The sequence below is a fragment of the Coregonus lavaretus genome, assembly GCF_964263955.1.
Source record: "Coregonus lavaretus genome assembly, chromosome: 33".
NCBI classification, from domain to species: Eukaryota; Metazoa; Chordata; class Actinopteri; order Salmoniformes; family Salmonidae; genus Coregonus; species Coregonus lavaretus.
The window spans coordinates 236,371-260,583 of record NC_140020.1 but is presented as its reverse complement, the minus strand read 5'-3'; the positions used below and the strand labels follow the sequence as shown (position 1 = coordinate 260,583).

Sequence of the window (24,213 nt, the reverse complement as noted above, 5' to 3'; positions counted from 1 at the left end):
TGTAGAGATGGGTTCTCAGTCTGTATCATGTATCTACCTCCCCTCCTGTTGTGTAGAGATGGGTTCTCAGTCTGTATCATGTATCCCCTCCTGTTGTGTAGAGATGGGTTCTCAGTCTGTATCATGTATCCCCTCCTCCCTCCTGTTGTGTAGAGATGGGTTCTCAGTCTGTATCATGTATCCCCTCCTCCCCTCCTGTTGTGTAGAGATGGGTTCTCAGTCTGTATCATGTATCTACCTCCTCCCTCCTGTTGTGTAGAGATGGGTTCTCAGTCTGTATCATGTATCCCCTCCTCCCCTCCTGTTGTGTAGAGATGGGTTCTCAGTCTGTAACATGTATCCCCTCCTCCCTCCTGTTGTGTAGAGATGGGTTCTCAGTCTGTATCATGTATCCTACCTCCTGTTGTGTAGAGATGGGTTCTCAGTCTGTATCATGTATCCCCTCCACCCTCCTGTTGTGTAGAGATGGGTTCTCAGTCTGTAACATGTATCCCCTCCTCCCTCCTGTTGTGTAGAGATGGGTTCTCAGTCTGTATCATGTATCCCCTCCTCCCTCCTGTTGTGTAGAGATGGGTTCTCAGTCTGTAACATGTAGCCCCTCCTGTTGTGTAGAGATGGGTTCTCAGTCTGTATCATGTATCCCCTCCCCCCCTCCTGTTGTGTAGAGATGGGTTCTCAGTCTGTATCATGTATCCCCTCCTCCCACCTGTTGTGTAGAGATGGGTTCTCAGTCTGTAACATGTAGCCCCTCCTGTTGTGTAGAGATGGGTTCTCAGTCTGTATCATGTATCCCCTCCCCCCCTCCTGTTGTGTAGAGATGGGTTCTCAGTCTGTATCATGTATCCCCTCCTCCCTCCTGTTGTGTAGAGATGGGTTCTCAGTCTGTATCATGTATCCCCTCCTCCCTCCTGTTGTGTAGAGATCGGTTCTCAGTCTGTATCATGTATCCCCTCCTCCCTCCTGTTGTGTAGAGATGGGTTCTCAGTCTGTAACATGTATCCCCTCCTCCCTCCTGTTGTGTAGAGATGGGTTCTCAGTCTGTATCATGTATCCCCTCCTCCCTCCTGTTGTGTAGAGATGGGTTCTCAGTCTGTAACATGTATCCCCTCCTACCTCCTGTTGTGTAGAGATGGGTTCTCAGTCTGTATCATGTATCCCCTCCTCCCCTCCTGTTGTGTAGAGATGGGTTCTCAGTCTGTATCATGTATCCCCTCCTCCCTCCTGTTGTGTAGAGATGGGTTCTCAGTCTGTAACATGTATCCCCTCCTCCCTCCTGTTGTGTAGAGATGGGTTCTCAGTCTGTAACATGTATCCCCTCATGTTGTGTAGAGATGGGTTCTCAGTCTGTATCATGTATCCCCTCCTCCCTCCTGTTGTGTAGAGATGGGTTCTCAGTCTGTAACATGTATTCCCTCCTGTTGTGTAGAGATGGGTTCTCAGTCTGTATCATGTATCCCCTCCTCCCTCCTGTTGTGTAGAGATGGGTTCTCAGTCTGTATCATGTATCCCCTCCTCCCCTCCTGTTGTGTAGAGATGGGTTCTCAGTCTGTATCATTTATCCCCTCCTCCCCTCCTGTTGTGTAGAGATGGGTTCTCAGTCTGTATCATTTATCCCCTCCTCCCCTCCTGTTTTGTAGAGATGGGTTCTCAGTCTGTATCATTTATCCCCTCCTCCCCTCCTGTTGTGTAGAGATGGGTTCTCAGTCTGTATCATGTATCCCCTCCTGTTGTGTAGAGATGGGTTCTCAGTCTGTAACATGTATCCCCTCCTCCCTCCTGTTGTGTAGAGATGGGTTCTCAGTCTGTATCATGTATCCCCTCCTCCCCTCCTGTTGTGTAGAGATGGGTTCTCAGTCTGTAACATGTATCCCCTCCTCCCTCCTGTTGTGTAGAGATGGGTTCTCAGTCTGTATCATGTATCTACCTCCCCTCCTGTTGTGTAGAGATGGGTTCTCAGTCTGTATCATGTATCCCCTCCTCCCCTCCTGTTGTGTAGAGATGGGTTCTCAGTCTGTATCATGTATCCTACCTCCTGTTGTGTAGAGATGGGTTCTCAGTCTGTATCATGTATCCCCTCCACCCTCCTGTTGTGTAGAGATGGGTTCTCAGTCTGTAACATGTATCCCCTCCTCCCTCCTGTTGTGTAGAGATGGGTTCTCAGTCTGTATCATGTATCCCCTCCTCCCTCCTGTTGTGTAGAGATGGGTTCTCAGTCTGTAACATGTAGCCCCTCCTGTTGTGTAGAGATGGGTTCTCAGTCTGTATCATGTATCCCCTCCCCCCCTCCTGTTGTGTAGAGATGGGTTCTCAGTCTGTATCATGTATCCCCTCCTCCCACCTGTTGTGTAGAGATGGGTTCTCAGTCTGTAACATGTAGCCCCTCCTGTTGTGTAGAGATGGGTTCTCAGTCTGTATCATGTATCCCCTCCCCCCCTCCTGTTGTGTAGAGATGGGTTCTCAGTCTGTATCATGTATCCCCTCCTCCCTCCTGTTGTGTAGAGATGGGTTCTCAGTCTGTATCATGTATCCCCTCCTCCCTCCTGTTGTGTAGAGATCGGTTCTCAGTCTGTATCATGTATCCCCTCCTCCCTCCTGTTGTGTAGAGATGGGTTCTCAGTCTGTAACATGTATCCCCTCCTCCCTCCTGTTGTGTAGAGATGGGTTCTCAGTCTGTATCATGTATCCCCTCCTCCCTCCTGTTGTGTAGAGATGGGTTCTCAGTCTGTAACATGTATCCCCTCCACCCTCCTGTTGTGTAGAGATGGGTTCTCAGTCTGTATCATGTATCCCCTCCTCCCCTCCTGTTGTGTAGAGATGGGTTCTCAGTCTGTATCATGTATCCCCTCCTACCTCCTGTTGTGTAGAGATGGGTTCTCAGTCTGTATCATGTATCCCCTCCTCCCCTCCTGTTGTGTAGAGATGGGTTCTCAGTCTGTATCATGTATCCCCTCCTACCTCCTGTTGTGTAGAGATGGGTTCTCAGTCTGTAACATGTATCCCCTCCACCCTCCTGTTGTGTAGAGATGGGTTCTCAGTCTGTATCATGTATCCCCTCCTCCCTCCTGTTGTGTAGAGATGGGTTCTCAGTCTGTAACATGTATCCCCTCCTCCCCTCCTGTTGTGTAGAGATGGGTTCTCAGTCTGTAACATGTATCTACCTCCTGTTGTGTAGAGATGGGTTCTCAGTCTGTATCATGTATCCCCTCCTCCCTCCTGTTGTGTAGAGATGGGTTCTCAGTCTGTAACATGTATCTACCTCCTGTTGTGTAGAGATGGGTTCTCAGTCTGTATCATGTATCCCCTCCTCCCTCCTGTTGTGTAGAGATGGGTTCTCAGTCTGTATCATGTATCTACCTCCTGTTGTGTAGAGATGGGTTCTCAGTCTGTATCATGTATCCCCTCCTCCCTCCTGTTGTGTAGAGATGGGTTCTCAGTCTGTATCATGTATCTACCTCCTGTTGTGTAGAGATGGGTTCTCAGTCTGTATCATGTATCTACCTCCTGTTGTGTAGAGATGGGTTCTCAGTCTGTAACATGTATCCCCTCCACCCCCCTGTTGTGTAGAGATGGGTTCTCAGTCTGTATCATGTATCCCCTCCTCCCTCCTGTTGTGTAGAGATGGGTTCTCAGTCTGTATCATGTATCCCCTCCTCCCTCCTGTTGTGTAGAGATGGGTTCTCAGTCTGTAACATGTATCCCCTCCACCCCCCTGTTGTGTAGAGATGGGTTCTCAGTCTGTATCATGTATCCCCTCCTCCCCTCCTGTTGTGTAGAGATGGGTTCTCAGTCTGTATCATGTATCCCCTCCTCCCTCCTGTTGTGTAGAGATGGGTTCTCAGTCTGTAACATGTATCCCCTCCTCCCTCCTGTTGTGTAGAGATGGGTTCTCAGTCTGTAACATGTATCCCCTCATGTTGTGTAGAGATGGGTTCTCAGTCTGTATCATGTATCCCCTCCTCCCTCCTGTTGTGTAGAGATGGGTTCTCAGTCTGTAACATGTATTCCCTCCTGTTGTGTAGAGATGGGTTCTCAGTCTGTATCATGTATCCCCTCCTCCCTCCTGTTGTGTAGAGATGGGTTCTCAGTCTGTATCATGTATCCCCTCCTCCCCTCCTGTTGTGTAGAGATGGGTTCTCAGTCTGTATCATTTATCCCCTCCTCCCCTCCTGTTGTGTAGAGATGGGTTCTCAGTCTGTATCATTTATCCCCTCCTCCCCTCCTGTTGTGTAGAGATGGGTTCTCAGTCTGTATCATTTATCCCCTCCTCCCCTCCTGTTGTGTAGAGATGGGTTCTCAGTCTGTATCATGTATCCCCTCCTGTTGTGTAGAGATGGGTTCTCAGTCTGTAACATGTATCCCCTCCTCCCTCCTGTTGTGTAGAGATGGGTTCTCAGTCTGTAACATGTATTCCCTCCTCCCTCCTGTTGTGTAGAGATGGGTTCTCAGTCTGTATCATGTATCCCCTCCTCCCTCCTGTTGTGTAGAGATGGGTTCTCAGTCTGTAACATGTATCTACCTCCTGTTGTGTAGAGATGGGTTCTCAGTCTGTATCATGTATCCCCTCCTCCCCTCCTGTTGTGTAGAGATGGGTTCTCAGTCTGTAACATGTATCTACCTCCTGTTGTGTAGAGATGGGTTCTCAGTCTGTATCATGTATCCCCTCCTACCTCCTGTTGTGTAGAGATGGGTTCTCAGTCTGTATCATGTATCTACCTCCTGTTGTGTAGAGATGGGTTCTCAGTCTGTATCATGTATCCCCTCCTCCCTCCTGTTGTGTAGAGATGGGTTCTCAGTCTGTAACATGTATCCCCTCCTCCCTCCTGTTGTGTAGAGATGGGTTCTCAGTCTGTAACATGTATCTACCTCCTGTTGTGTAGAGATGGGTTCTCAGTCTGTATCATGTATCTACCTCCTGTTGTGTAGAGATGGGTTCTCAGTCTGTATCATGTATCCCCTCCTCCCTCCTGTTGTGTAGAGATGGGTTCTCAGTCTGTAACATGTATCCCCTCCACCCTCCTGTTGTGTAGAGATGGGTTCTCAGTCTGTATCATGTATCCCCTCCTCCCTCCTGTTGTGTAGAGATGGGTTCTCAGTCTGTATCATGTATCCCCTCCTCCCTCCTGTTGTGTAGAGATGGGTTCTCAGTCTGTAACATGTATCTACCTCCTGTTGTGTAGAGATGGGTTCTCAGTCTGTATCATGTATCTACCTCCTGTTGTGTAGAGATGGGTTCTCAATCTGTATCATGTATCTACCTCCTGTTGTGTAGAGATGGGTTCTCAGTCTGTATCATGTATCTACCTCCTGTTGTGTAGAGATGGGTTCTCAGTCTGTATCATGTATCCCCTCCCCCCCTCCTGTTGTGTAGAGATGGGTTCTCAGTCTGTATCATGTATCCCCTCCTCCCTCCTGTTGTGTAGAGATGGGTTCTCAGTCTGTATCATGTATCCCCTCCTCCCTCCTGTTGTGTAGAGATGGGTTCTCAGTCTGTATCATGTATCCCCTCCTCCCCTCCTGTTGTGTAGAGATGGGTTCTCAGTCTGTATCATGTATCCCCTCCTCCCCTCCTGTTGTGTAGAGATGGGTTCTCAGTCTGTATCATGTATCTACCTCCTCCCTCCTGTTGTGTAGAGATGGGTTCTCAGTCTGTATCATGTATCCCCTCCTCCCCTCCTGTTGTGTAGAGATGGGTTCTCAGTCTGTATCATGTATCCCCTCCTCCCTCCTGTTGTGTAGAGATGGGTTCTCAGTCTGTAACATGTATCCCCTCCTCCCCTCCTGTTGTGTAGAGATGGGTTCTCAGTCTGTATCATGTATCCCCTCCTCCCTCCTGTTGTGTAGAGATGGGTTCTCAGTCTGTATCATGTATCCCCTCCTCCCCTCCTGTTGTGTAGAGATGGGTTCTCAGTCTGTATCATGTATCCCCTCCTCCCCTCCTGTTGTGTAGAGATGGGTTCTCAGTCTGTATCATGTATCTACCTCCTCCCTCCTGTTGTGTAGAGATGGGTTCTCAGTCTGTATCATGTATCCCCTCCTCCCCTCCTGTTGTGTAGAGATGGGTTCTCAGTCTGTATCATGTATCCCCTCCTCCCTCCTGTTGTGTAGAGATGGGTTCTCAGTCTGTAACATGTATCCCCTCCTCCCCTCCTGTTGTGTAGAGATGGGTTCTCAGTCTGTAACATGTATCTACCTCCTGTTGTGTAGAGATGGGTTCTCAGTCTGTATCATGTATCCCCTCCTCCCACCTGTTGTGTAGAGATGGGTTCTCAGTCTGTAACATGTAGCCCCTCCTGTTGTGTAGAGATGGGTTCTCAGTCTGTATCATGTATCCCCTCCCCCCCTCCTGTTGTGTAGAGATGGGTTCTCAGTCTGTATCATGTATCCCCTCCTCCCTCCTGTTGTGTAGAGATGGGTTCTCAGTCTGTATCATGTATCCCCTCCTCCCTCCTGTTGTGTAGAGATCGGTTCTCAGTCTGTATCATGTATCCCCTCCTCCCTCCTGTTGTGTAGAGATGGGTTCTCAGTCTGTAACATGTATCCCCTCCTCCCTCCTGTTGTGTAGAGATGGGTTCTCAGTCTGTATCATGTATCCCCTCCTCCCTCCTGTTGTGTAGAGATGGGTTCTCAGTCTGTAACATGTATCCCCTCCTACCTCCTGTTGTGTAGAGATGGGTTCTCAGTCTGTATCATGTATCCCCTCCTCCCCTCCTGTTGTGTAGAGATGGGTTCTCAGTCTGTATCATGTATCCCCTCCTCCCTCCTGTTGTGTAGAGATGGGTTCTCAGTCTGTAACATGTATCCCCTCCTCCCTCCTGTTGTGTAGAGATGGGTTCTCAGTCTGTAACATGTATCCCCTCATGTTGTGTAGAGATGGGTTCTCAGTCTGTATCATGTATCCCCTCCTCCCTCCTGTTGTGTAGAGATGGGTTCTCAGTCTGTAACATGTATTCCCTCCTGTTGTGTAGAGATGGGTTCTCAGTCTGTATCATGTATCCCCTCCTCCCTCCTGTTGTGTAGAGATGGGTTCTCAGTCTGTATCATGTATCCCCTCCTCCCCTCCTGTTGTGTAGAGATGGGTTCTCAGTCTGTATCATTTATCCCCTCCTCCCCTCCTGTTGTGTAGAGATGGGTTCTCAGTCTGTATCATTTATCCCCTCCTCCCCTCCTGTTTTGTAGAGATGGGTTCTCAGTCTGTATCATTTATCCCCTCCTCCCCTCCTGTTGTGTAGAGATGGGTTCTCAGTCTGTATCATGTATCCCCTCCTGTTGTGTAGAGATGGGTTCTCAGTCTGTAACATGTATCCCCTCCTCCCTCCTGTTGTGTAGAGATGGGTTCTCAGTCTGTATCATGTATCCCCTCCTCCCCTCCTGTTGTGTAGAGATGGGTTCTCAGTCTGTAACATGTATCCCCTCCTCCCTCCTGTTGTGTAGAGATGGGTTCTCAGTCTGTATCATGTATCTACCTCCCCTCCTGTTGTGTAGAGATGGGTTCTCAGTCTGTATCATGTATCCCCTCCTCCCCTCCTGTTGTGTAGAGATGGGTTCTCAGTCTGTATCATGTATCCTACCTCCTGTTGTGTAGAGATGGGTTCTCAGTCTGTATCATGTATCCCCTCCACCCTCCTGTTGTGTAGAGATGGGTTCTCAGTCTGTAACATGTATCCCCTCCTCCCTCCTGTTGTGTAGAGATGGGTTCTCAGTCTGTATCATGTATCCCCTCCTCCCTCCTGTTGTGTAGAGATGGGTTCTCAGTCTGTAACATGTAGCCCCTCCTGTTGTGTAGAGATGGGTTCTCAGTCTGTATCATGTATCCCCTCCCCCCCTCCTGTTGTGTAGAGATGGGTTCTCAGTCTGTATCATGTATCCCCTCCTCCCACCTGTTGTGTAGAGATGGGTTCTCAGTCTGTAACATGTAGCCCCTCCTGTTGTGTAGAGATGGGTTCTCAGTCTGTATCATGTATCCCCTCCCCCCTCCTGTTGTGTAGAGATGGGTTCTCAGTCTGTATCATGTATCCCCTCCTCCCTCCTGTTGTGTAGAGATGGGTTCTCAGTCTGTATCATGTATCCCCTCCTCCCTCCTGTTGTGTAGAGATCGGTTCTCAGTCTGTATCATGTATCCCCTCCTCCCTCCTGTTGTGTAGAGATGGGTTCTCAGTCTGTAACATGTATCCCCTCCTCCCTCCTGTTGTGTAGAGATGGGTTCTCAGTCTGTATCATGTATCCCCTCCTCCCTCCTGTTGTGTAGAGATGGGTTCTCAGTCTGTAACATGTATCCCCTCCACCCTCCTGTTGTGTAGAGATGGGTTCTCAGTCTGTATCATGTATCCCCTCCTCCCCTCCTGTTGTGTAGAGATGGGTTCTCAGTCTGTATCATGTATCCCCTCCTACCTCCTGTTGTGTAGAGATGGGTTCTCAGTCTGTATCATGTATCCCCTCCTCCCCTCCTGTTGTGTAGAGATGGGTTCTCAGTCTGTATCATGTATCCCCTCCTACCTCCTGTTGTGTAGAGATGGGTTCTCAGTCTGTAACATGTATCCCCTCCACCCTCCTGTTGTGTAGAGATGGGTTCTCAGTCTGTATCATGTATCCCCTCCTCCCTCCTGTTGTGTAGAGATGGGTTCTCAGTCTGTAACATGTATCCCCTCCTCCCCTCCTGTTGTGTAGAGATGGGTTCTCAGTCTGTAACATGTATCTACCTCCTGTTGTGTAGAGATGGGTTCTCAGTCTGTATCATGTATCCCCTCCTCCCTCCTGTTGTGTAGAGATGGGTTCTCAGTCTGTAACATGTATCTACCTCCTGTTGTGTAGAGATGGGTTCTCAGTCTGTATCATGTATCCCCTCCTCCCTCCTGTTGTGTAGAGATGGGTTCTCAGTCTGTATCATGTATCTACCTCCTGTTGTGTAGAGATGGGTTCTCAGTCTGTATCATGTATCCCCTCCTCCCTCCTGTTGTGTAGAGATGGGTTCTCAGTCTGTATCATGTATCTACCTCCTGTTGTGTAGAGATGGGTTCTCAGTCTGTATCATGTATCTACCTCCTGTTGTGTAGAGATGGGTTCTCAGTCTGTAACATGTATCCCCTCCACCCCCCTGTTGTGTAGAGATGGGTTCTCAGTCTGTATCATGTATCCCCTCCTCCCTCCTGTTGTGTAGAGATGGGTTCTCAGTCTGTATCATGTATCCCCTCCTCCCTCCTGTTGTGTAGAGATGGGTTCTCAGTCTGTAACATGTATCCCCTCCACCCCCCTGTTGTGTAGAGATGGGTTCTCAGTCTGTATCATGTATCCCCTCCTCCCCTCCTGTTGTGTAGAGATGGGTTCTCAGTCTGTATCATGTATCCCCTCCTCCCTCCTGTTGTGTAGAGATGGGTTCTCAGTCTGTAACATGTATCCCCTCCTCCCTCCTGTTGTGTAGAGATGGGTTCTCAGTCTGTAACATGTATCCCCTCATGTTGTGTAGAGATGGGTTCTCAGTCTGTATCATGTATCCCCTCCTCCCTCCTGTTGTGTAGAGATGGGTTCTCAGTCTGTAACATGTATTCCCTCCTGTTGTGTAGAGATGGGTTCTCAGTCTGTATCATGTATCCCCTCCTCCCTCCTGTTGTGTAGAGATGGGTTCTCAGTCTGTATCATGTATCCCCTCCTCCCCTCCTGTTGTGTAGAGATGGGTTCTCAGTCTGTATCATTTATCCCCTCCTCCCCTCCTGTTGTGTAGAGATGGGTTCTCAGTCTGTATCATTTATCCCCTCCTCCCCTCCTGTTGTGTAGAGATGGGTTCTCAGTCTGTATCATTTATCCCCTCCTCCCCTCCTGTTGTGTAGAGATGGGTTCTCAGTCTGTATCATGTATCCCCTCCTGTTGTGTAGAGATGGGTTCTCAGTCTGTAACATGTATCCCCTCCTCCCTCCTGTTGTGTAGAGATGGGTTCTCAGTCTGTAACATGTATTCCCTCCTCCCTCCTGTTGTGTAGAGATGGGTTCTCAGTCTGTATCATGTATCCCCTCCTCCCTCCTGTTGTGTAGAGATGGGTTCTCAGTCTGTAACATGTATCTACCTCCTGTTGTGTAGAGATGGGTTCTCAGTCTGTATCATGTATCCCCTCCTCCCCTCCTGTTGTGTAGAGATGGGTTCTCAGTCTGTAACATGTATCTACCTCCTGTTGTGTAGAGATGGGTTCTCAGTCTGTATCATGTATCCCCTCCTACCTCCTGTTGTGTAGAGATGGGTTCTCAGTCTGTATCATGTATCTACCTCCTGTTGTGTAGAGATGGGTTCTCAGTCTGTATCATGTATCCCCTCCTCCCTCCTGTTGTGTAGAGATGGGTTCTCAGTCTGTAACATGTATCCCCTCCTCCCTCCTGTTGTGTAGAGATGGGTTCTCAGTCTGTAACATGTATCTACCTCCTGTTGTGTAGAGATGGGTTCTCAGTCTGTATCATGTATCTACCTCCTGTTGTGTAGAGATGGGTTCTCAGTCTGTATCATGTATCCCCTCCTCCCTCCTGTTGTGTAGAGATGGGTTCTCAGTCTGTAACATGTATCCCCTCCACCCTCCTGTTGTGTAGAGATGGGTTCTCAGTCTGTATCATGTATCCCCTCCTCCCTCCTGTTGTGTAGAGATGGGTTCTCAGTCTGTATCATGTATCCCCTCCTCCCTCCTGTTGTGTAGAGATGGGTTCTCAGTCTGTAACATGTATCTACCTCCTGTTGTGTAGAGATGGGTTCTCAGTCTGTATCATGTATCTACCTCCTGTTGTGTAGAGATGGGTTCTCAATCTGTATCATGTATCTACCTCCTGTTGTGTAGAGATGGGTTCTCAGTCTGTATCATGTATCTACCTCCTGTTGTGTAGAGATGGGTTCTCAGTCTGTATCATGTATCCCCTCCCCCCCTCCTGTTGTGTAGAGATGGGTTCTCAGTCTGTATCATGTATCCCCTCCTCCCTCCTGTTGTGTAGAGATGGGTTCTCAGTCTGTATCATGTATCCCCTCCTCCCTCCTGTTGTGTAGAGATGGGTTCTCAGTCTGTATCATGTATCCCCTCCTCCCCTCCTGTTGTGTAGAGATGGGTTCTCAGTCTGTATCATGTATCCCCTCCTCCCCTCCTGTTGTGTAGAGATGGGTTCTCAGTCTGTATCATGTATCTACCTCCTCCCTCCTGTTGTGTAGAGATGGGTTCTCAGTCTGTATCATGTATCCCCTCCTCCCCTCCTGTTGTGTAGAGATGGGTTCTCAGTCTGTATCATGTATCCCCTCCTCCCTCCTGTTGTGTAGAGATGGGTTCTCAGTCTGTAACATGTATCCCCTCCTCCCCTCCTGTTGTGTAGAGATGGGTTCTCAGTCTGTATCATGTATCCCCTCCTCCCTCCTGTTGTGTAGAGATGGGTTCTCAGTCTGTATCATGTATCCCCTCCTCCCCTCCTGTTGTGTAGAGATGGGTTCTCAGTCTGTATCATGTATCCCCTCCTCCCCTCCTGTTGTGTAGAGATGGGTTCTCAGTCTGTATCATGTATCTACCTCCTCCCTCCTGTTGTGTAGAGATGGGTTCTCAGTCTGTATCATGTATCCCCTCCTCCCCTCCTGTTGTGTAGAGATGGGTTCTCAGTCTGTATCATGTATCCCCTCCTCCCTCCTGTTGTGTAGAGATGGGTTCTCAGTCTGTAACATGTATCCCCTCCTCCCCTCCTGTTGTGTAGAGATGGGTTCTCAGTCTGTAACATGTATCTACCTCCTGTTGTGTAGAGATGGGTTCTCAGTCTGTATCATGTATCCCCTCCTCCCTCCTGTTGTGTAGAGATGGGTTCTCAGTCTGTATCATGTATCCCCTCCTCCCTCCTGTTGTGTAGAGATGGGTTCTCAGTCTGTATCATGTATCTACCTCCCCTCCTGTTGTGTAGAGATGGGTTCTCAGTCTGTATCATGTATCTACCTCCTGTTGTGTAGAGATGGGTTCTCAGTCTGTATCATGTATCCCCACCCCCCTCCTGTTGTGTAGAGATGGGTTCTCAGTCTGTAACATGTATCTACCTCCCCTCCTGTTGTGTAGAGATGGGTTCTCAGTCTGTATCATGTATCCCCACCCCCCTCCTGTTGTGTAGAGATGGGTTCTCAGTCTGTAACATGTATCTACCTCCCCTCCTGTTGTGTAGAGATGGGTTCTCAGCCTGTATCATGTATCCCCTCCTCCCTCCTGTTGTGTAGAGATGGGTTCTCAGTCTGTATCATGTATCCCCTCCTCCCTCCTGTTGTGTAGAGATGGGTTCTCAGTCTGTAACATGTATCTACCTCCCCTCCTGTTGTGTAGAGATGGGTTCTCAGCCTGTATCATGTATCCCCTCCTCCCTCCTGTTGTGTAGAGATGGGTTCTCAGTCTGTATCATGTATCCCCTCCTCCCCTCCTGTTGTGTAGAGATGGGTTCTCAGTCTGTATCATGTATCCCCTCCTGTTGTGTAGAGATGGGTTCTCAGTCTGTATCATGTATCCCCTCCCCCCCTCCTGTTGTGTAGAGATGGGTTCTCAGTCTGTAACATGTATCTACCTCCTGTTGTGTAGAGATGGGTTCTCAGTCTGTATCATGTATCCCCTCCCCCCTCCTGTTGTGTAGAGATGGGTTCTCAGTCTGTAACATGTATCTACCTCCCCTCCTGTTGTGTAGAGATGGGTTCTCAGCCTGTATCATGTATCCCCTCCACCCCCTGTTGTGTAGAGATGGGTTCTCAGTCTGTAACATGTATCCCCTCCTCCCTCCTGTTGTGTAGAGATGGGTTCTCAGTCTGTAACATGTATCTACCTCCCCTCCTGTTGTGTAGAGATGGGTTCTCAGCCTGTATCATGTATCCCCTCCTCCCTCCTGTTGTGTAGAGATGGGTTCTCAGTCTGTATCATGTATCCCCTCCTCCCTCCTGTTGTGTAGAGATGGGTTCTCAGTCTGTATCATGTATCCCCTCCTGTTGTGTAGAGATGGGTTCTCAGTCTGTATCATGTATCCCCTCCTCCCTCCTGTTGTGTAGAGATGGGTTCTCAGTCTGTATCATGTATCCCCTCCTCCCTCCTGTTGTGTAGAGATGGGTTCTCAGTCTGTATCATGTATCCCCTCCTCCCTCCTGTTGTGTAGAGATGGGTTCTCAGTCTGTATCATGTATCCTACCTCCTGTTGTGTAGAGATGGGTTCTCAGTCTGTATCATGTATCCCCTCCTGTTGTGTAGAGATGGGTTCTCAGTCTGTATCATGTATCTACCTCCTGTTGTGTAGAGATGGGTTCTCAGTCTGTATCATGTATCCCCTCCTCCCTCCTGTTGTGTAGAGATGGGTTCTCAGTCTGTATCATGTATCCCCTCCTCCCTCCTGTTGTGTAGAGATGGGTTCTCAGTCTGTATCATGTATCCCCTCCTCCCTCCTGTTGTGTAGAGATGGGTTCTCAGTCTGTATCATGTATCCCCTCCTCCCTCCTGTTGTGTAGAGATGGGTTCTCAGTCTGTAACATGTATCCCCTCCTCCCTCCTGTTGTGTAGAGATGGGTTCTCAGTCTGTAACATGTATCTACATCCCCTCCTGTTGTGTAGAGATGTGTTCTCAGTCTGTAACATGTATCCCCTCCTGCCTCCTGTTGTGTAGAGATGGGTTCTCAATCTGTATCATGTATCCCCTCCTCCCCTCCTGTTGTGTAGAGATGGGTTCTCAGTCTGTAACATGTATCCCCTCCTCCCTCCTGTTGTGTAGAGATGGGTTCTCAGTCTGTATCATGTATCCCCTCCTCCCTCCTGTTGTGTAGAGATGGGTTCTCAGTCTGTATCATGTATCTACCTCCTGTTGTGTAGAGATGGGTTCTCAGTCTGTAACATGTATCCCCTCCACCCCCCTGTTGTGTAGAGATGGGTTCTCAGTCTGTATCATGTATCCCCTCCTCCCTCCTGTTGTGTAGAGATGGGTTCTCAGTCTGTATCATGTATCCCCTCCTCCCTCCTGTTGTGTAGAGATGGGTTCTCAGTCTGTAACATGTATCCCCTCCACCCCCCTGTTGTGTAGAGATGGGTTCTCAGTCTGTATCATGTATCCCCTCCTCCCCTCCTGTTGTGTAGAGATGGGTTCTCAGTCTGTATCATGTATCCCCTCCTCCCTCCTGTTGTGTAGAGATGGGTTCTCAGTCTGTAACATGTATCCCCTCCTCCCTCCTGTTGTGTAGAGATGGGTTCTCAGTCTGTATCATGTATCCCCTCATGTTGTGTAGAGATGGGTTCTCAGTCTGTATCATGTATCCCCTCCTCCCTCCTGTTGTGTAGAGATGGGTTCTCAGTCTGTAACATGTATTCCCTCCTGTTGTGTAGAGATGGGTTCTCAGTCTGTATCATGTATCCCCTCCTCCCTCCTGTTGTGTAGAGATGGGTTCTCAGTCTGTATCATGTATCCCCTCCTCCCCTCCTGTTGTGTAGAGATGGGTTCTCAGTCTGTATCATTTATCCCCTCCTCCCCTCCTGTTGTGTAGAGATGGGTTCTCAGTCTGTATCATTTATCCCCTCCTCCCCTCCTGTTGTGTAGAGATGGGTTCTCAGTCTGTATCATTTATCCCCTCCTCCCCTCCTGTTGTGTAGAGATGGGTTCTCAGTCTGTATCATGTATCCCCTCCTGTTGTGTAGAGATGGGTTCTCAGTCTGTAACATGTATCCCCTCCTCCCTCCTGTTGTGTAGAGATGGGTTCTCAGTCTGTAACATGTATTCCCTCCTCCCTCCTGTTGTGTAGAGATGGGTTCTCAGTCTGTATCATGTATCCCCTCCTCCCTCCTGTTGTGTAGAGATGGGTTCTCAGTCTGTAACATGTATCTACCTCCTGTTGTGTAGAGATGGGTTCTCAGTCTGTATCATGTATCCCCTCCTCCCCTCCTGTTGTGTAGAGATGGGTTCTCAGTCTGTAACATGTATCTACCTCCTGTTGTGTAGAGATGGGTTCTCAGTCTGTATCATGTATCCCCTCCTACCTCCTGTTGTGTAGAGATGGGTTCTCAGTCTGTATCATGTATCTACCTCCTGTTGTGTAGAGATGGGTTCTCAGTCTGTATCATGTATCCCCTCCTCCCTCCTGTTATGTAGAGATGGGTTCTCAGTCTGTAACATGTATCCCCTCCTCCCTCCTGTTGTGTAGAGATGGGTTCTCAGTCTGTAACATGTATCTACCTCCTGTTGTGTAGAGATGGGTTCTCAGTCTGTATCATGTATCTACCTCCTGTTGTGTAGAGATGGGTTCTCAGTCTGTATCATGTATCCCCTCCTCCCTCCTGTTGTGTAGAGATGGGTTCTCAGTCTGTAACATGTATCCCCTCCACCCTCCTGTTGTGTAGAGATGGGTTCTCAGTCTGTATCATGTATCCCCTCCTCCCTCCTGTTGTGTAGAGATGGGTTCTCAGTCTGTAACATGTATCCCCTCCTCCCTCCTGTTGTGTAGAGATGGGTTCTCAGTCTGTAACATGTATCTACCTCCTGTTGTGTAGAGATGGGTTCTCAGTCTGTATCATGTATCTACCTCCTGTTGTGTAGAGATGGGTTCTCAATCTGTATCATGTATCTACCTCCTGTTGTGTAGAGATGGGTTCTCAGTCTGTATCATGTATCTACCTCCTGTTGTGTAGAGATGGGTTCTCAGTCTGTATCATGTATCCCCTCCCCCCCTCCTGTTGTGTAGAGATGGGTTCTCAGTCTGTATCATGTATCCCCTCCTCCCTCCTGTTGTGTAGAGATGGGTTCTCAGTCTGTATCATGTATCCCCTCCTCCCTCCTGTTGTGTAGAGATGGGTTCTCAGTCTGTATCATGTATCCCCTCCTCCCCTCCTGTTGTGTAGAGATGGGTTCTCAGTCTGTATCATGTATCCCCTCCTCCCCTCCTGTTGTGTAGAGATGGGTTCTCAGTCTGTATCATGTATCTACCTCCTCCCTCCTGTTGTGTAGAGATGGGTTCTCAGTCTGTATCATGTATCCCCTCCTCCCCTCCTGTTGTGTAGAGATGGGTTCTCAGTCTGTATCATGTATCCCCTCCTCCCTCCTGTTGTGTAGAGATGGGTTCTCAGTCTGTAACATGTATCCCCTCCTCCCCTCCTGTTGTGTAGAGATGGGTTCTCAGTCTGTATCATGTATCCCCTCCTCCCTCCTGTTGTGTAGAGATGGGTTCTCAGTCTGTATCATGTATCCCCTCCTCCCCTCCTGTTGTGTAGAGATGGGTTCTCAGTCTGTATCATGTATCCCCTCCTCCCCTCCTGTTGTGTAGAGATGGGTTCTCAGTCTGTATCATGTATCTACCTCCTCCCTCCTGTTGTGTAGAGATGGGTTCTCAGTCTGTATCATGTATCCCCTCCTCCCCTCCTGTTGTGTAGAGATGGGTTCTCAGTCTGTATCATGTATCCCCTCCTCCCTCCTGTTGTGTAGAGATGGGTTCTCAGTCTGTAACATGTATCCCCTCCTCCCCTCCTGTTGTGTAGAGATGGGTTCTCAGTCTGTAACATGTATCTACCTCCTGTTGTGTAGAGATGGGTTCTCAGTCTGTATCATGTATCCCCTCCTCCCTCCTGTTGTGTAGAGATGGGTTCTCAGTCTGTATCATGTATCCCCTCCTCCCTCCTGTTGTGTAGAGATGGGTTCTCAGTCTGTATCATGTATCCCCTCCTGCCTCCTGTTGTGTAGAGATGGGTTCTCAGTCTGTAACATGTATCCCCTCCTCCCTCCTGTTGTGTAGAGATGGGTTCTCAGTCTGTATCATGTATCTACCTCCCCTCCTGTTGTGTAGAGATGGGTTCTCAGTCTGTATCATGTATCTACCTCCTGTTGTGTAGAGATGGGTTCTCAGTCTGTATCATGTATCCCCACCCCCCTCCTGTTGTGTAGAGATGGGTTCTCAGTCTGTAACATGTATCTACCTCCCCTCCTGTTGTGTAGAGATGGGTTCTCAGTCTGTATCATGTATCCCCACCCCCCTCCTGTTGTGTAGAGATGGGTTCTCAGTCTGTAACATGTATCTACCTCCCCTCCTGTTGTGTAGAGATGGGTTCTCAGCCTGTATCATGTATCCCCTCCTCCCTCCTGTTGTGTAGAGATGGGTTCTCAGTCTGTATCATGTATCCCCTCCTCCCTCCTGTTGTGTAGAGATGGGTTCTCAGTCTGTAACATGTATCTACCTCCCCTCCTGTTGTGTAGAGATGGGTTCTCAGCCTGTATCATGTATCCCCTCCTCCCTCCTGTTGTGTAGAGATGGGTTCTCAGTCTGTATCATGTATCCCCTCCTCCCCTCCTGTTGTGTAGAGATGGGTTCTCAGTCTGTATCATGTATCCCCTCCTGTTGTGTAGAGATGGGTTCTCAGTCTGTATCATGTATCCCCTCCCCCCCTCCTGTTGTGTAGAGATGGGTTCTCAGTCTGTAACATGTATCTACCTCCTGTTGTGTAGAGATGGGTTCTCAGTCTGTATCATGTATCCCCTCCCCCCCTCCTGTTGTGTAGAGATGGGTTCTCAGTCTGTAACATGTATCTACCTCCCCTCCTGTTGTGTAGAGATGGGTTCTCAGCCTGTATCATGTATCCCCTCCACCCCCCTGTTGTGTAGAGATGGGTTCTCAGTCTGTAACATGTATCCCCTCCTCCCTCCTGTTGTGTAGAGATGGGTTCTCAGTCTGTAACATGTATCTACCTCCCCTCCTGTTGTGTAGAGATGGGTTCTCAGCCTGTATCATGTATCCCCTCCTCCCTCCTGTTGTGTAGAGATGGGTTCTCAGTCTGTATCATGTATCCCCTCCTCCCTCCTGTTGTGTAGAGATGGGTTCTCAGTCTGTATCATGTATCCCCTCCTGTTGTGTAGAGATGGGTTCTCAGTCTGTATCATGTATCCCCTCCTCCCTCCTGTTGTGTAGAGATGGGTTCTCAGTCTGTATCATGTATCCCCTCCTCCCTCCTGTTGTGTAGAGATGGGTTCTCAGTCTGTATCATGTATCCCCTCCTCCCTCCTGTTGTGTAGAGATGGGTTCTCAGTCTGTATCATGTATCCTACCTCCTGTTGTGTAGAGATGGGTTCTCAGTCTGTATCATGTATCCCCTCCTGTTGTGTAGAGATGGGTTCTCAGTCTGTATCATGTATCTACCTCCTGTTGTGTAGAGATGGGTTCTCAGTCTGTATCATGTATCCCCTCCTCCCTCCTGTTGTGTAGAGATGGGTTCTCAGTCTGTATCATGTATCCCCTCCTCCCTCCTGTTGTGTAGAGATGGGTTCTCAGTCTGTATCATGTATCCCCTCCTCCCTCCTGTTGTGTAGAGATGGGTTCTCAGTCTGTATCATGTATCCCCTCCTCCCTCCTGTTGTGTAGAGATGGGTTCTCAGTCTGTAACATGTATCCCCTCCTCCCTCCTGTTGTGTAGAGATGGGTTCTCAGTCTGTAACATGTATCTACATCCCCTCCTGTTGTGTAGAGATGGGTTCTCAGTCTGTAACATGTATCCCCTCCTGCCTCCTGTTGTGTAGAGATGGGTTCTCAATCTGTATCATGTATCCCCTCCTCCCTCCTGTTGTGTAGAGATGGGTTCTCAGTCTGTAACATGTATCCCCTCCTCCCTCCTGTTGTGTAGAGATGGGTTCTCAGTCTGTATCATGTATCCCCTCCTCCCTCCTGTTGTGTAGAGATGGGTTCTCAGTCTGTATCATGTATCCCCTCCTCCCTCCTGTTGTGTAGAGATGGGTTCTCAGTCTGTAACATGTATCCCCTCCTACCTCCTGTTGTGTAGAGATGGGTTCTCAGTCTGTATCATGTATCCCCTCCTCCCTCCTGTTGTGTAGAGATGGGTTCTCAGTCTGTATCATGTATCCCCTCCTCCCTCCTGTTGTGTAGAGATGGGTTCTCAGTCTGTATCATGTATCCTACCTCCTGTTGTGTAGAGATGGGTTCTCAGTCTGTAACATGTATCTACCTCCTGTTGTGTAGAGATGGTTTCTCAGTCTGTAACATGTCTTTTGATAGTGTATTTAACCCTGTGACTGTGAGGATTCATCATAAGTGTTTTTTTCTGCCTTTTAGACTCTGTAGCGGCTGAGATCGGCTTCTCTGTGTACCCTCTGGGTGATGAGGAAGAGGGTTGTGTCTACCGCCGTCTCAGTATGGAGGGCGACGCAGACGACCCCCGCACCGCCACCGAGAGCTGCAGGGACCAGGGAGACGGTCCAGCCTCCCAGCCCGACCTCGAGGCCCCCTTCCCCCCCTACCTGTCCTGCCGGGGCTGTGGCCTGGATCTGGTGGGACCCTACTGCCACCGGTGCTGCAAGGGAGGAGGAGGAGGAGTTGGGGGGGAATTCAGCGCCGCGTTTGGCGGCTTTCGCTCCGGTTCGCGGTCACAAGCGGACGATAGCGAGGAAGGAGGGGACGACAACTCGATGATGGGTGACGACGGCCCGTCGTCCAAGCTCCACTCCTGCCAGCTGTGTGGGTTCTCCTCACGCTACGCCAACCACGTCAAGAGGCACATGAAGACTCACAACGGGGAGAAGCCGTACCACTGCCCCCTGTGTACCTACGCCTCAGCCCAGCTGGTCAACCTGCAGAGACACCTGAGGATTCACACTGGGGAGAAACCATACAGGTGTGACTCCTGCTCCTTCGCCTGCAGTTCCCTAGGCAACCTGAAGAGGCATCAGAGGATGCATGTGGCTGGACAGGAAGCAGTTAGACCTGCCTGCGGACCTTCTATTGGTCCCTCTGCCGGTGGCCATCCTGCTATTGGTCCCTCTGCCGGTGGCCATCCTGCTATTGGTCCCTCTGCCGGTGGCCATCCTGCTATTGGTCCCTCTGCCGTTGGCCCTCCTCTTATTGGTCCTCCTGCTAGTGGGCATGGTCTTAAGAGGAAGGAGGAGCCCAGTGCTTCAGCTGAAGGTATTTTTCAACTACACTGAACAAAAATATAAAAGCAACATGCAGCAATTTCAAATATTTTACTGAGTTACAGTTCATATAAGGAAATCAGTCAATTGAAATAAATTAATTAGGCCCTAATCTATGGATTTCACATGACTGGGAATACAGATATGCATCTGTTGGTCACAGATACTTTTTTTTTTTTTTTTTTAAGGTAGGGGAGTGGATCAGAAAACCAGTCAGTATCTGGTGTGACCACCGTTTGACTCATGCAGCGCGACACATCTCCTTCGCATAGAGTTGATCAGGCTGTTGATTGTGGAATGTTGTCCCACTCCTCTTCAATGGCTGTGCGAAGTTGCTGGATATTGGCCAGAACTGGAACATGCAGTTGTCCACGTCGGTCCAGAGCATCCCAAACATGCTCAATGGGTGACATGTCTGGTGAGTATGCAGGCCATGGAAGAACTGGGACATTTTCAGCATCCAGGAATTGTGTACAGATCCTTGAGACATGGAGCCGTGCGTTATCATGCTGAAACATTAGGTGATGGCGGCGGATGAATGGCACGACAATGGGCCTCAGGATCTCGTCACGGTATCTCTGTGCGTTGAAATTGCCATCGATAAAATGCAATTGTGTTCGTTGTCCGTAGCTTATGCCTGCCCATACCATAACCCCACCGCCACCATGGGGCACTCTGTTCACATCAGCAAACTGCTCACCCCCACGACGCCATACACGCTGTCTGCCATTTGCCCGGTACAGTTAAAACCGGGATTCATCCATGAAGAGCACACTTCTCCAACGTGCCAGTGGCCATGGAAGGTGAGCATTTGCCCACTGAAGTCGGTTTCGACGCCGAACTGCAGTCAGGTCAAGACCCTGGTGAGGACGACGAGCACACAGATGAGCTTCCCTGAGACGGTTTCTGACAGTTTGTGCAGAAATTCTTCAGTTGTTTAATCAGCTTCTTGATATGCCGCACCTGTCAGGTGGATGGATTATCTTGGCAAAGGAGAAACACTCACTAACAGGGATGTAAACAACTTTGTGCACAACATTTGAGAGAAATAAGCTTTTTGTGCATATGGAACATTTCAGGGATTTTTTGTTTCCAGCTCATGAAACATGGGGAAAATGTGAATTAAAGATTTAGGCCTGTATCAGTTCTTAAAGACCATTTGGAACTTTAAAGATGTTTTCCCTCATCAATCTACACACAATACCCCATAATAAAAAAGCAAAAACAGGTTTTTAGACATTTTTGCAAGTGTATTAAAAATCAAAAAACGGATATAACATTTACATAAGTGTTCAGACCCTTTACTCAGTACTTTGTTGAAGCACCTTTGGCAGCGATTACAGCCTCGAGTCTTCTTGGGTATGACGCTACAAGCTTGGCACACCTGTATTTGTGGAGTTTCTCCCATTCTTCTCTGCAGATCCTCTCAAGCTCTGTCAGGTTGGATGGGGAGCGTCGCTGCACAGCTATTGTCAGGTCTCTCCAGAGATGTTAGATCAGGTTCAAGTCTGGGCTCTGGCTGGGCCACTCAAGGACATTCAGAGACTTGTCCCGAAGCCACTCCTGAGCGCTCTGGAGCAGGGATCTCTCTGTACTTTGCTCTGTTCATCTTTCCCTCAATCCTGACTAGTCTCCCAGTCCCTGCCGCTGAAAAATATCCCCACAGCATGATGCTGCCAGCACAATGCTTCACCGTAGGGATGGTGCCAGGTTTTCTCCAGACGTGATGCTTGGCATTCAGGCAAAAGAGTTCCATCTTGGTTTCATCAGACCAGAGAATCTTGTTTCTCTTGGTCTGACAGTCCTTTAGATGTCTTTTGGCAAACTCCAAGCGGGCTGTCATGTTCCTTTTACTGAGGAGTGGCTTCCTTCTGGCCGCTCTACCATAAAGGCCTGATTGGTGGAGTGCTGCAGAGATGGTTGTCCTTCTGGAAGGTTCTCTCATCTCCACAGAGGAACTCTGGAGCTCTGTCAGAGTGACCATCGGGTTCTTGGTAACCTCCCTGACCAAGGCCTTTCTCCCGTGATTTCTCAGTTTGGCTGGGCGGCCAGCTCTAGGAAGATTCTTGGTGGTTCCAAACTTCTTCCATTTAAGAAAGATGGAGGCCACTGTGTTCTTGGGGACCTTCAATGCTGCAGATATGTTTTGGTAACCTTCCCCAGATCTGTGCCTCGACACAATGCTGTCTCGGAGCTCTACAGACAATTCCTTAGACCTCACGGCTTGGTTTTTGCTCTGACATGCACTGTCAACTGTGGGACCTTTTATATAGACAGGTGTGTGCCTTTCCAAATCATGTCCAATCAATTGAATTTACCACAGGTGGACTCCAAGTTGTGGAAACATCTCAAGGATGATCAATGGAAACAGGATGCACATGAGCTCAATTCCGTGTCTCATAGCAAAGGGTCTGAATACTTATGTAAATAAGGTATCTGTTTTTTATTTTTAAATGTGCAAAAATGTCTAAACCTGTTTTCGCTTCGTCATTATGGGGTATTGTGTGTAGATTGAATATATATATTATTTTTTTTTTCTTTACATAATTTTAGAAAAAGGCTAACGTAACAAAGTGGAAAAAGTAAAAGGGTCTGAATACTTTCCGAATGCTCTGTGTGTGCGATAACAGCTTTTTTCAACTGAATTCACTAATTTTGGCCACCTCTGCTCTGATTTCAGAAGCTGTGAGGCCTGATCTAAACCTCCACAATAGAGACTACCTACCACGCTACAGCCGACCAAGCAGACCACTGGAGCAACAGCTCTCTGACCACCAGCCCCCAAGACTTGAGGCCCCTGGCTGCGGGCCTGGGCTTGGGGCTAGGGTCGGAGCTGGGACTAAGTCTGGGCCTGTGGTGGGAGTGAAGTCAGAGGACTCTCTCCCTCCTCTCCTCTTCCCCTTCACCTGTCGTCTCTGTGGTATCCCCCTGGAGGACGAGGACGGTTCCACCGCCCAGATCTGTGCCAAGTGCACCCTGGACATGCTGACCAAGAACTCATCCGGGCCCAACAGCCCCGGGGAGCGCGGGGACAAGGTCTACACCTGCAGCGCCTGTCCCTTCCTCACCCACTACCCCAACCACCTGGCGCGACACATGAAGACGCACAGCGGAGAGAAGCCCTACAAGTGCCCTCAGTGCGACTATGCCTCCGCCCACTTCGACAACCTGAAACGCCACCACAGAGTCCACACGGGCGAGAAGCCCTACAAGTGCCACCTGTGTGACTACGCCTGTGGCAACCTGGCTAACTTAAAACGCCACCAGCGGGTCCACTCGGGCGCCAAGCCGTTCCAGTGCGAGGTGTGCAGCTACAGCTGTAACCAGAGCATGAACCTGAAGAGACACATGCTGAGACACACGGGCGAGAAGCCCTACAAATGCCAGGAGTGTGGCTACACCACGGGACACTGGGACAACTACAAACGCCACCAGAAGAAACACGGCCTCGCCACCGACGGATGGGTCAAAGTTCAGATGGCGGGCGCCCACAAGGAAGAGGGGGGTGAGGAGGAAGAGGAGGAGGAGGAGGAGGAAGAAGAGAGGGTGGTGGGACAGCCGCAGAGGAAAGGAGGAGAGGTGATGATGCAGTACATGTCCAGATAGGAGAGGAACAGAGCTGTACCACAGAACATGAGATTGGAAAATAACAGCTACCAGCAAAATCTAGATTTTTTTTTTGTATTGTAATTGTTTTTGTCAATGTTTTTTTTTTTTTCCTGCAGCTGCTATGTAGAATCATGCACAATTGTAGAACATGGTGATTATTATTGGAATGTTTTGATGCCTTTGGACAGAAAGTAAGGAGGGTGAAGGAAGCTATACCGAGCCTCTGGTTGCAGCTATGTTGCCAGGCGAATGGACTGGGATGAGGGTTCTACTTTAACGTTCCCCCCAAAATACTACCTGCATTCTCCACCATATGCTGTCCCCCCCAACAGTGGCCTACATATCCTAACTTCATTTTACATTATGCCTTACAACCCCTCTATAGTCTCTACTTACCAGTCTACTATTCCAACCCCTCTATAGTCTCTGCTTACCAGTCTACTATTCCAACCCCTCTATAGTCTCTACTTACCAGTCTACTATTCCAACTCCTCTATGCTTCCATCTTCTCTCCTCCTCAACCCCCCTATCTATCCCCATAATAACCCTCCTCAACCCCCCTATCTATCCCCATAATAACCCTCCTCAACCCCCATGTCTATCCCCATAATAACCCTCCTCAACCCCCATGTCTATCCCCATAATAACCCTCCTCAACCCCCATGTCTATCCCCATAATAACCCTCCTCAACCCCCATGTCTATCC

The 24,213-nt window shown here is 49.1% G+C and overlaps 1 protein-coding gene across 1 annotated transcript in view; it reads left to right on the top strand.

The window, feature by feature from the left end:
• The window catches only part of LOC311108072 (zinc finger protein 513-like), a 56,681-nt gene extending 32,705 nt beyond the window's left edge, over window positions 1–23,976 (top strand). The window contains exons 4-5 of the mRNA XM_084150718.1: window positions 19,042–19,890; window positions 22,579–23,976. Of these exons, the coding sequence (XP_084006844.1) occupies window positions 19,042–19,890; window positions 22,579–23,504 (1,775 nt within the window). The 3' untranslated portion in view covers window positions 23,505–23,976. The remainder of the gene's footprint in view (window positions 1–19,041; window positions 19,891–22,578) is intronic.
• Window positions 23,977–24,213: the final 237 nt, after the last annotated feature.